The sequence below is a fragment of the Mobula hypostoma genome, chromosome 24 (genome assembly GCF_963921235.1).
Source record: "Mobula hypostoma chromosome 24, sMobHyp1.1, whole genome shotgun sequence".
In the NCBI taxonomy this organism is placed as follows: Eukaryota; Metazoa; Chordata; class Chondrichthyes; order Myliobatiformes; family Myliobatidae; genus Mobula; species Mobula hypostoma.
Genome location: NC_086120.1, coordinates 44,792,841 through 44,806,217, shown reverse-complemented (window position 1 = coordinate 44,806,217; position 13,377 = coordinate 44,792,841). Strand labels below are relative to the sequence as shown.

At 44.0% G+C, this 13,377-nt stretch overlaps 1 protein-coding gene and 1 long non-coding RNA gene across 4 annotated transcripts in view; one reads left to right on the top strand and one right to left on the bottom strand.

Annotated features, from left to right (window-relative positions):
- Window positions 1-13,377, top strand: part of peak3 (PEAK family member 3) — a 96,375-nt gene that overhangs the window by 47,010 nt on the left and 35,988 nt on the right. Inside the window, exon 2 of the mRNA XM_063032136.1 lies at window positions 4,788-4,948. Coding sequence (XP_062888206.1) covers window positions 4,788-4,948 — 161 coding nt within the window. The remainder of the gene's footprint in view (window positions 1-4,787; window positions 4,949-13,377) is intronic.
- The window catches only part of LOC134337272 (uncharacterized), a 43,553-nt gene continuing 36,951 nt past the window's right edge, over window positions 6,776-13,377 (bottom strand). For all 3 annotated transcript variants that reach the window (XR_010015956.1, XR_010015957.1, XR_010015955.1), the window contains one exon: window positions 6,776-8,932. This is a non-coding gene — a long non-coding RNA (uncharacterized LOC134337272). The remainder of the gene's footprint in view (window positions 8,933-13,377) is intronic.

Sequence of the window (13,377 nt, the reverse complement as noted above, 5' to 3'; positions counted from 1 at the left end):
GTTATCCTTGAACCTGTTGATAAGTACTTTTTTTTTTAGCTTTTATTAAAATGATTAGCTTTATTTGATATGTATATTGAAACATCATCAGGGACCCCTACCGTTCAGGACATGCTCTTTTCTCACTGCTGCCATCAGGATGAAGATACAGGAGCCTCAGGACTCGCACCACCAGATTCAGGAACAGCTATTACCTCTCAACTATTAGGCTTTTGAACCAGAGGGGAGAACGTCTCTCACCCCATCACTGAACTGTTCCCACAACCTATGGACTCACTTTAAGAGCGTTTCATCTCATGTTTTCAATATTTATTGCTTATCTATTTATTCTTATTGTTTCTTCTTTTTCTGTTGTATTTTCACAGTTTCTTGTCTTTTGCACGTTGGTTGTTTGTCCTGTTGGTGTGGTCTTTCATTGATTCTGTTATGATTCTTGGACTTACTGAGTACGCCTGCAAGACAACCAATCTCATGTTTGTATATGGTGACATATATGCACTCTGATAATAAAACGACTTTGAACTTTGGGGATGTCCAAGTGGGTGGGGTCTCCGATAACGTTGGCTGCTTTATCGAGGCAATGAGAAGCACAGAGTCGATGGAGGGAAGGCTGGTTCTATGATGTGCTGGTCTGAGACAACAGCTCTCTGTATTTTCTTACATGATTGCAATAGGGTGGACACAGGAAACGCTCAACAGGTCCAGCAGCATCTAGAGAGACAGAAACAGACAGGAGTTCCGAATCAGATCCATTTATTTATCACACATACATTGAAGCACGCAGTGAAATGGACCATCTGCATTGACAACACACACAACCCAAGGATGTGCTGGGAGCCAGCCACAGCTTCCAGCACTAATACAGCGTGGCCGCAGTGTTCAGTAGGACAACACAAGCAACAACTGCAACAGCAATATAACAAAACAACATCAGCAAAACAAGTCCCCTTTCCCACCTCCCACCCAACCCCAACACTCTCTCTCTCTCTCACACAGGACAGGCCTTCTGTGGGCCTCCAACCACCAGTCAGATCAATGACCTTCGAGGTAAAAGAGAGGAGCGAGAAATCAAGTTATGTTTATGTGGAGGTGCAGAAGGTATGGGTATGTGAAAAAGAAATTATATGAATAAAGATTCCCTCTGACCCTTCTCTTCTCCACACCTACCCATCAGATCCTTCCAGTGCTCCTCCACCTTCCTTTTCTCCCATGATCCACTCTCCTCTCCTATCCTATCAGATTCCTCCTTCTTCACTCCATAGCTCTTCCACCTATCACCTCCCAGCTGCTTACTTCATCCCCTCTCCCTCACCCACCTTCCCCCTCACCTGGTCTCACCTTTCACCTCTTAACTCTTCTCATCACTTGCCCATTACCTCGCCCTGGTGCCCCTCCTCCTTCCCTTTCTCCCGTGGTCCACTCTCCTCTCCTATCAGATTCCTTCTTCTCTAGCTTTTTACCTTTCCCACACACCTATCACCTTCCCCTCCACTCCACACTTTTATTCTGGCATCTTCCCCCTTCTTTTTCAGTTCTGAATAAGGTTCTCAGCCCAAAACGTTGACTGTTTATTCATTTCAGTAGATGCTGCCTGACCTGCTGAGTCCCTCCAGCATTTCGTGTGTGTTGCTCTGGATTTCCTGCATCTGCAGAATCTCTTGTGTTTGTGATTTGCATTGTTTTGCAAGTTTCGATGTATATGTGAAAAATAAATTAATCTGAATCTGAATCTGAACAAATTGGCCGAGCATAGGCGAATGGGACAAGCAGGAACAAGTTGTGCCAAAGGGCTTGTTTCTGTTTTCTGTGACTTCATTGCTCTACAAATCTATCTGGTATGCTTACCATAACTTCCTTGTTTGATGGTTATCGCAGCCATTCTCGCAACGCTGTACATGATCTGTAATGGCTTGTGTTAGACAAGAACAACTTGCGAGAAAGCGGGGTATAGATAGGGTAAATGCAAGCAGGCTTTCTCTGCTGTGGCTGGGTGAAACTAAAGGTTATGGGCTAAGGGTGAAAGTTGAACAGTTTAAGGGGAATGTGAGGTGGAACTTCCTTACTCAGAGGGAGGTGAGAGTGCGGAACGAGCAGACAGTGGAAGTGGTGGATTTGGGATTAATTTCAACATCTAAGAGGAATTTGGGTACGTACATAGATGGGTGGTGGGGTGGAGATACGTCTCTACCAAAGGAGGTTTAGGGCGCTCCTTCCCTCCGCTAGCCTGCAGGTCACCTTTGGGCAAGGTGTAGCACCTACCTAGCCCCCGATCAGGGTCACATGAAGCCATGGGAGCAGGTGGTGGATGGTTGTATGAGCAGCCAGTACAGATCACAAGTCCTGGTTGTGTGACCATTGATAGCAGGCAGACATTCTCTGAAGAGTACTGATAATGACTGGGGTTAACCGTCTTGTAAAGGTTCTGCCCAGAAGAAGACAATGGCAAACCACTTCTGCAGAAAGTTTACTATAAACAGTCATGGTCATAGAAAGATCATGATTGCTCAAGTCATACGACACAACGCATAGCGAACAAACGTGGATGGCAGGGATATGGAGACCTCTCGTGTAGGTGCAGATTGATGGTTCTAGGTAAAATAATAGCTTGGCTGGAACTAGATGGGCTGAAGGGCCTTCTCTGTTCTGTAGTGTTCTATAATTGTATAAAAGCTGCCAACCAACCCAGGTCATAGCTGTACCACACAAATTAGGGGCAAGAGCAGGCAGCTGGGCTCACTGGGTCGCAGCCGATCTGACTGCACCCCAATTCAAAGTTCTCCTAGATCCACGGGAACTTTCCATCCCTTTTCTCATCAGGTCTCTACCTAACACCCTCTTCAAAATATTCAAAGACGTTCCTTCCTCCATCTTTTGACAGAGAATTCCAAAGACTCTTGACCCTTAAACAGAAAGTTACCACCCTCTTCCCCATCTCAAAAGCTGGCTGTTAACTGTGACCTCCAGTTGATTCTTAGACCATAAGACAAAGAAGCAGAGTTAGGCCACTCCGACCATTGAACCAACTCCGCCATTTGATCACGGCTGATTTATTATCCCTCTCAACCCCATTCTTCTGCCTTTTCCCAGTAACCTTTGATGCCTTTATTAATCAAGAACCTATCAAGCTCTTGGTCTCCGCAGCCATCTGTGCCATCTGTGGCAATGAATTCCACAGATTCACTACTCTCTGGATAAAGAGATTTCTCCTCATCTCTGTGCTAAATAGACATCCCTCTATTCTGAGGCTGTGCCTTTTGGTCCTAGACTCCCTCATTATAGGAAGCATCCTCTCCACATCCACTCTGAATCGGTCTTGCAATATTCGATAGGCTTCAATGAGATCCCCCTGCATTCCTCTTAACGCCAGTGACTACAGGCTCCACCGGTGTAGAATTCCACCGATTTACCTCCCTCTGGCTAAAGAAATTCCTAATCTCCCATATCCTCAAAACTCTCAATCCAATCTTCCAAAAATCTATTTACCTTCAAACTAAATACCTAAAATACCCCAGCCTCTATTGAGTAAGAATTTCTGAGAGAAACAATTCACCCTATCACCGATGGTAATGTGCAAATGCATTCTGGGGAGTCCAAGGTTAAGGTTTTGGATTGAAAGTAATTTATTTATTTATTGAGATACAGCTTGGAATAGGCCCTTCTGGTCCTTTGAACCACACCACCCAGCAACCCCCCAACTTGGTCCTAGCCTAATCATGGGACAATTTACATTGACCTATTAACCTACCAACTGGTACATCCTTGGACCCTGGAGGAAAAGCGGAGTACTGTACCCTGGGGAAACCCCTGTGGCCACAGGGAGAGCGTACAAACTCCTACAGGAATGCTCCACCTTGGATATTGCACAAGAATACAATTAAATACGAGATTTTCACTCCATTCCCCCTCCCCCACCCACTCACCTTTCCCCTCCCCTTGTCTCATCTATCACCCGATGAAGGGTCTTGCCCTAAAACGTCGACTGTTTATTCCATCGATGCCGCCTGATCTGCTGAGTTCCTCCAGCATTTATGTATGAAGCTCTGGACATCCAGCGTCTCAGAATCTCTTATGCTCACCTGTCACCAGCCTACTTGCACTAATTCCCACCCCCCCCCCACTCCCCACCTTCTTATTCTGGCTTCTTACCTCTTCCTTTCCAGTCCTGATGAAGGGTCTCAGCCCAAACGTCAAATCCTCTCCATAGGTGCTGCCTGACTGCTGAGTTCCTGCAGCATTTTTTGTGTGTGTGTGCGTTACTCTGGATTTCCAGAATCTCTTGGGTTTGCAATTAAATATCCTTTGACATTTGTGCTTGCAGCTACTTTACGGACCTGCTGATATAGCTTTGTAAAGCTCCAAATAAGACTGTGAACATTTGTAAAAAGAACAAACAGCATACCAGTCGCAAAGTGTACAGCAATGAAATTTGCAAATTAAAAACCCTTTTGCACATCAAGCCTCCTACCATTCAGTTGAAACTAAGAACTCATTTACTTTCGTGGTGTGGTGGTTTAACAGAAAAAATCGCATATCCGCTCGGCATGACGATTTAGCTGCATTGCACACACACATCTACTCGTCTATATTTTGAGATACCAATGGCCAGAGGCAATTCCAAGGACAGTTACCTCAATTCCTTATTCTGCTTTTTTTGGGAATTACTGTGGACACGACCTCACATTGTTACAGGTTTGTTACATCGCACAGGCAGTTTGCTTAGGAACTTCCTGAATCGAGAAGGAACATCTGGTCAGCTTAAACTACTGATTTTTTTTTAAATCACACAGGGAAAGGTTTGCAATCAGAATGAGTGGAGGCATCTCTGAGGTAGACTCAAGCAGCACTTGCTCACAAGAGCAAACTTCGATTTCAAATGACTCGGACGTGTTCAGCACCGAAGGCTCCACCAGCAGTGCGGACTCAGACAGTAAGATCTATGTTAATCTTGGTAAGTCAGTTTCAGAGACAAGTATCTTATATAGTGCAATAGATGTATTTTTAGCGACAATACAGTGCTTGTATAAGAAGGTATTAATAATAAAAGAAAGCCAGAAATTTAAAAGCTCTCACAAAATATACAGAGTGATAAAATTAGAGTTTCTAATTTCTATCTGCTTTAGCTATAGGACCAGGAGCCTCAGAGTAGAGGATGTCCATTTAGGACAGAGACGAGGAGCAATTTCTTTTGCCAGAGGGTAGTGAATCTATGGAATTCGTTGCCGCGATGGCTGTGGAGGCCAAGTCTTTGGGTATATTTAAAGCAAAGATTGACAGGCTCTTGATCAGTCAGGGCATCAAAGGGTACGGAGAGAAAACAGGAGAATGGGGTCGAGAAGGATAATAAATCAGCCATGATGGAAGGGTAGATTAAACTTGATGGGCTGAATGGCCTAATTCTGCTCCTGTGACTTACGGTTTTATGGTCTATCATATTTAACGGTTGAAAATAAAATAAAATTCACTATAAATTCTTCAGTTCCAGGCAGAAGGCAAAAGATCAGAAATAATTATTAGGAGGAATTTTATCAAATTCCAAATTAAATTTAATGAATTCCAAATTAGTTGAATTTAACTGAATTGCAAAGTAATGTTAAATTAATGCTCTAAAAATGACTAATTTATAATGTCCGTGTAGTTTGGCGAAGAGTGGGTAATATTTCCTTATCTTTCAGTACAGTACTACGTGCCCCCTGTACTGCTAAGCCCACAGTTCTATGCAGTTCTGGGTGAGAAATCATTTCCGTTGTCTTCGGGCCTCCAAAATGAATGGCTTTTATATTAGATACTGTCAGAGTCACAGAGTCATGCAGGATGGGGACAGGTCATTCAGCCCAGCGTGGGGAGGAGAAAAGGTTTCACGTAAGGTGTGTGTAAATGAGAGTTTTCTGGCTGTTGCAGACTCATTGAGCTGAAGGGTACAATTCTGTGCTACCGTACTGTGCAAAAGTCTCAGTCACGTATTATTGGTGAGGGTTCCCAAGACTTTTGCACAGTACTGCAACATGGAGCAAAGAGCAAATCTGGCGGGAAGCAGAGATTTTGGGAATGGCAAGAATGGACTGTCGTGGGAGGGGTGAGGGACAGGGATGGGGCGTGGCGTGGCACAGGTGCAGACACACCCAGCCCTGAGACACCAGGCAAGGTCATTTGATTCCAAACAATTGTTTTATTGATCATTACAGAATGTCTCTCTGGTGCTTCCCACTCCCTCCCCTCTCCCTTCCCCTTTCTCAATCATGATTCCCCTCTCCCTTCCCCTTTCCCCAACCATGATTCCCCTCTCCCTGCCCCCTTCCCACTCTCAGTCTACAATAGAGACCCGTAACTGAATCAGGTTTATCATCGCTCACATATGAGAGGTGACTGATAAGTTTGTGGCCTTTGGTAGAAGGATTCAATTTTAGAAAACCTAGCACATTTATTTTTCAACATAGTCCCCTCCTACATTTACACACTTAGTCCAGCGGTCGTGGAGCATACGAATCTTGGACCTCCAGAAAGTGTCCACAGATGGTTGATTGATAAGTTTGTGGCCTAAGGTAGAAGGAGATGAGTTATACAGCTCGTGTTACATGCACATGCAGTTCAACTCTTTGAGTGTTTATGCAGAAAGTTTGAAGTTAATAACTCATCTCCTTCTACCTTAGGCCACGAACTTATCAATCACCCATCTGTGGACACTTTCTGGAAGTCCAAGATCCATATGCTCCACAACCACTGGACTAAGTGTGTAAATGTAAGAGGGGACTATGTTGAAAAATAAATGTGCTAGGTTTTCTAAAAGTGACCCCTCCTACCTTAGGCCACAAACTTATCAATCACCCCTTCTATATCATGAAACTTGTTACTTTTCTACAGCAGCAGTACAGTGCAATATTTCCTACAGTACTTTGCAAAAGTCTTAGGCACACTAGCTATACATGTGTGTCTAAGACATTTGTTCAGTACTGTACATGGCTGTATAAATTCAGTATCATTTGGAAATCATCAGCGAAGGAATCAGCTCGTGTCAGCATGCAGCATGTCTTGCCAGCACTCCCATTTAGGCCGATGAAATGGATGACTAACAACATCCACTTCAACAAGTTGCCAGACAATTATGATTTCCAACAACAGGATATCAAGGCATTTTCCCTTGACTTTCAATTCTGTCACTATCACCAAGTCTCCTCTTACACAGTAGATCACTGTTAACCAGAAACCTAACAGGACCCACCAGAACAATACTGAGGCTTCATAAGGCATTGGTCAGACCTCACTTTTGGGCCCTTATCTAAGAAAGGGTGTGCTGGCATTGGACAGGGCCTCGAGGAGGTTCACGAGAATAATCCTGGAAATGAATGGGTTAACATGTGAGGAGTGTTTGATGGCTCTGGGCCTGTACTCAATGGAGTTTAGAAGAATGGTGGGGGGGGGGTGGATCTCATTTTAACCTATTGGACATTGAAAGGCCTAGTGGATGTGAAGAGGATGTTTCCTATAGCAGTGGAAGTCTGGGACCAGAGGGCACAGCCTCAGAATAGAAGGACCTCACTTTAGAACCAAGTTGAGAAGAAATTTCTTTATCCAGAGGGGCAGGGGGGGTGAATCGGTGGAAATCCTTGCCACAAACGGCTGTGAAGGCCAATATTTAAAACAGAGGTAGAAAGGTTCTTGATGACTAAGGACATCAAAGGTTACTGGGAGAAGGAAGGAGACTGAGGTTGAGAGGGACAATAAATCTGCCATGAAGGAATGGCAAAGCAAACTAGATGGGCCAAATGGTCTAACCCTGCTCCTATCTCTTATGGTCTCATGTCCTCAGTATTGTTATTCAATTTTTTTTAATTTATGCAGTCTGAATTCTTTTGCATATTGGTTGTTTTCACTTTATTTATGTAGAGTTTTCATAAATTCTACTGTATTTCTTTATTTTCCTGTAAATGCATACACAGTGGCCTCTTTATTAGATATAACTGTACACCTGTACACCTCGTTAATGCAAATCTAATCAGCCAATCATGTGGCAGCCCCTCAATGCATGCAGACATGGTCAAGAGGCTCAGTTGTTGCTCAGTCCAAACATCAGAATGGGGGGGGGGGGATGTGATCCAAGTGACTTTGACCATGGAGTGAGTCTTGGTGTCAGACTGGTTGGTTTGAGAAACTGCTATCTCCGGGGACTTTCACACATAACAGTTTCTAGAGTTTACAGAGAACGGTGCAAAAAAAAAACAAAACACATCCAGAGAGCAGCAGTTCTGTGGGTGAAGATGCCTCGTTAGTGAGAGAGATGAAAGGAGAATGGTCACACTGGCTCAAGGTGACAGGAGGGCGACAGTAACTCAAGTAACCATGAGATACAACAGTGCTGTGTAGAAAGGCATCTCTGAATGCACAACACATCGAATCTTGAAGAGGATGGGCTACAGCAGCAGAAAACCATGAACATACACTCAATGGCCACTTTATTAAGTCACAGTAGTTACCTAATAAAGTGGCTACTGAGTGTAGTTTGTTAATAAATTTGCTTTGACTTTGAGTTTGACTACTTTACTGTCAGAGAGAGGGTGCAGTATAAGCTTCTGGCATAAGATCAAGGCAATGATATCCATTGTGTAAAAGGGTTGCAAGTGACCATTGAAAGCACCATCAATGTGTGAGAGAGTGGGGAAAGCGATCTGCCACGCACGTTGAAGATGTAGTTACACCATGTATCAAATGGCAACATGTGCAGGAATCTATTGCTCAAATCATTGGCGGTTTCTTCATGTTTCCTCTTTGAGTAATACCATGGAAAGTGTAACACCCCAATAAGCATTCAGAGAGGAATCTTAAAAGCAATAGCAGCAGACGCAACTAGTGCTAAAATGGTTGACAAAATACGGACAAGAACGTAGAGAAACTTCGGGAAACACCAAAAGCTAGAATAACTCAGGAGGTCCAGCAGCATCTGTAGAGAGAGAAAAAGAGTTAGTGTTTCAGGTAAGCGACATTTTGCTATTTTTAGAAAATTGTTCAATCATTCAGAAATCTTCAGTGCACTATTGCCTCCAAATGGTTTTGACAAACCCTGTGAGCAGGTCTGAGCACTGTGTGGTCAAAACAAAAGTCTAAAAAAAACTGCTGATGGTGGAAATACGAAATAGAAGCAGAAAATGCTGGAAACACTCAGCAGGTCAGAAAGCCTCTGTGAAGATAGAAACAGAATGAACATTTCAGGTTGAACTGCTGGTTAGGTAGACATTTACATAACTTGGCTTGTTGTGTAATTCTATCCATCTTAGTGCTTAGGGGTTGCGTTTATATGAATATTAGGTTTTATTTCTGGAAGGGTAGAATTAAAATGTACAAAGGCACAATTTTGAGAGGTTACTGTATTTGTAATCCAAACGTCATTAGTTACCGTAACCCTACAGGAATGACACTGACAGAATTCTCCCTTATAGAACATAGAACAGTACAGAACCAAACAGGCCCTTCAACTCACCATGTTGGGCTGAACAGGCAAAAAAGTAAATCAAAAAACACTCAAAAACTAATCCCTTCAATGTCCATACCCCTCCATCTTCCTTACATCCATATGCCTATCTAAACATCCCTTAAAAGCCTCTAATGTATTTGCCTCTACCACCATACCAGGCAGCACATTCCACCCACCGCTCTTTTACCCCTCACAACTCCTTTGAAGCTGCCCCCTGTCACCTTCAATGCATGGTTTCTGGTATTAGACATTTCTACCCTGGGACAAAGATACTCCCTGTCTACTCTCTCTATACCTCTCCAGTTACTCATCTTCAATCACGACCTGTGGTGTTATCTCTGAGGAGTTTGTTCATTCCCCCCGTCATTGTGTGAGTACATGGAACAGAGAACACTATAATATATTACAGACTCTTCAGCCCATGACGTTGAGCAGACGTTTTAACCTACTCTAAGATCAATCTGCCCTCCACAATGCCACGGTGGCGTAGCAGTTGGCACAATGCTGTTACAGCTCAATGCATCAGGGTTCAGAGTTCCAGTCTGGCGTCCTCTGTAAGGAGTTCGTACGTTCCTTCCCATGTCTGCTCAGGTTTCCTCCGGGTGCTCAGGTTTCCTCCCACAGTCCAAAGACATACCAGTTCGTAGGTTAAACCGTCTCTTTAAATTGTCCCGTGATCAGGCGAGGGTTAAATCGGTGAGCTGCTGGGTGCCAAGGCTCAAAGGACCAGAAGGGTCTGTTTTGCATTGTATCTCTAAATAAAAAATAGCCCTCCATTTTTCTATCATTCTATCTAAAAGTCTCTTAAATGTCTTTAATATACCTGCCTATATCACCACCTCTCTCTGCACTCACCACTCTCTGTGTAAAAAACTTATATCTGACATCTCTCCTATACTCTCCTCCAATCACCTTAAAATTAAGCATCCTGGTATTAGCCATTTCTGCCCTGCGATAAAGCCTCTGGCTTTTCACTTGACCTGTGCCTTGCGTCGTTTTGTACACCTCTATCAAAATGCTGGGGGAGCTCTGCAGGACAGGCAGCATCTATGGAGGGGAATAAACAGTCTAAGTTTCAGGCCGAGACCTTTCAGCAGTATTCCTGACCTGCTGAGTTCCTCCAGCATTTTGTGTGTGTTACTCTAGATGTCCAGCATCTGCAGAATCTCTTGTGTTTATTGGCAGTTGTTTTGCCCAGTTTGCAAGCTTATAAACGTTCTCTTTAAATTTGTTGCAGTCCCCTCAGCACTGACTCTAGACCAGGGGTTCCCAACCTTTCTTATGCCAGGGAGCCTTACCATTAACTGAGGAATCTGTGGACCCCAGGTTGGGAACCCCTGCTCTAGACGGACTCCAGCTCTCACTATCTACCTCGTCATGGCCTTACACCTCACTGTCTGCCTGCACTGTGACTCTAACACTCTGTTTTGCATTCTGTTCATGTTTTCCTTTGTACTACCTCAAAGCACTGATGTGATGAAATGAAGAGGAGTCTCAGCCTGAAACGTCGACTACTTATTCATGTCCATAGATTCTGCCTGAGCTGCTGAGTTCCTCCAGCATTTTGTGTGTGTTGCTCTGGATTTCCAGCATCTGCGGAATCATTTGTGTTCATCCAATGATCTGCATGTTATTACCTGCGAAGTTTCATAACTACCTCGGTACATGTGATATTAGAAAACCAGTTTACTTTTACATTTACAATATTCACTTCACCCCTCACAACCTCTGATATCATCCATAGTAAGTTGTTTATGATAAACCTGATCAGTGACGTTCTATCTTGACACCCGCTGTATTTTGTACAGATGTTTTTAATTCTTTCTGTTTTAAGTCAAAACCGAACTGTTTGCTTTGATCAGATAATGTTGTATTGCATAAGCAGCTTACAGAGGAATGGTCCGTTTACATTACTGTCAGTTTCAGATGTGTTTTCAATGATAGTCATAGAGCAGGAGAGCACTACAGCATAGAATTAAGCCATTCGGCCCATCCAGACTATTAATCTGCCTAGTCCCATTGACTTGCACCCAGACCATTGCCTCCATATCTCTCCCATCCATGTACCTATCCAAATTTCTCTTAAATATTGAAATAGAACACATAACCACCACTTCTGCTAGCTGCTCGTTCCACTTTCTCATCACCTTCTTGGTGAAGATGTTGCTCTGAAGTATTTCATCTTTTTACCCTAATCCCATGAACTCTAGTTGTAGTCTCACCCAACCTCAGTGGAAAAAGTCTGCTTGCATTTACCCTATCTATACCCCTCATAATTCTGTATCATAGGCTCATTCTGTATGTATCGTGTATGACGTCAGAGATTATGGTCTTCCCATGACCATGATTGGTCTTGGCAAATTCTTCTACAGAACTGGTTTGCCATTGCCTTTTTCTGGGCAGTGTCGTTACAGGACAAGTGACCCCAGCCATTATCAATTCTCTTCAGAGATTGTCTGCCTGGTGTCAGTGGTCACATAACCAGGACTTGTGATATGCACCAGCTGCTCATACGACCATCCGCCACCTGCTGCCATGGCTTCACGTGACATTGATTGAGGGGGAGGGAGAAGGGGAGGGGGTCCTAAGCAGGTGCTACACCTTGCCCACCTGCGGAGGGAAGGAGCACCTTACAGCTCCAATGGTAGAGGCTTAAGTCCACCCCACCACCCAACTCTCCTGTGCTCCAGTGAGTAAAGTCCCAACCTGCTTAATCTGTCTCCACAACTCAGCCCCTCAAGTCCTGGCAGCATCCCCATAAATCATCTCTTGTTTAATGGTATTTTTCTTATATCAGGATGACCAAAATAGAATACAATGAACCCATATAATGAGATACAGCGAAACACTTTTGTTTGCATGCCATCCTGGGGTAGATAATGACATACTTCAGTACGTTGAAGCATGATAAATGTAAAGCGCAATAAATGCAGCATTAGCATACATACATAGAAACGTAGAAAACCTACAGCACAATACAGGCCCTTTGGCCCACAAAGTTGTGCCGAACATGTCCCTACCTTAGAAATTACTAGGCTTACCTATAGCCCTCCATTTTTCTAAGCTCCATGTACCTGTCCAAAAGTCTCTTAAAAGACCCTATCATATCCGCCTCCACCACTGTTACCAGCAGCCCATTCCACACACTCACCACTCTCTGAGTTAAAAACCTACCTCTGACATCTCCTCTGTACCTACTCCGCAGCACCTTAAACCTGTGTCCTCTTGTGGCAACCATTTCAGCCCTGGGACAAAGCCTCCGACTATCCACACGATCAATGCCTCTCATCAACTTATACACCTCTATCAGGTCACCTCTCATCCTCTGTTGCTCCAAGGAGAAAAGGCTGAGTTCACTTAATCTGTTTTCATAAGGCATGCTCCCCAATCCAGGCAACATCCTTGTAAATCTCCTCTACACCCTTTCTATGGCTTCCACATCCTTCCTGTAGTGAGGCGACCAGAATTGAGCACAGTACTCCAAGTGGGGTCTGACCAGGGTCCTATATAGCTGCAACATTACCTCTCAGCTCCTAAATTCAATCCCACGATTGATGAAGACCAATACACCGTATGCCTTCTTAACCACAGAGTCAACCAGAGTCAGCTTTGAGTGTCCTATGGACTCGGACCCCAAGATCCCTCTGATCCTCCACACTGCCAAGAGTCTTACCATTAATACCATATTCTGCCATCATATTTGACCTACCAAAGTGAACCACCTCACACTTATCTGGGTTGAACTCCATCAGCCACTTCCCAGCCCAGTTTTGCATCCTATCAATGTCCCGCTGTAACCTCTGACAGCCCTCCACACTATCCACAATACCTCCAACCTTTGTGTCATCAGCAAACTTACTAACCCATCTCTCCACTTCCTCATCCAGGTCATTTATAAAAATCATGAAGAGTAA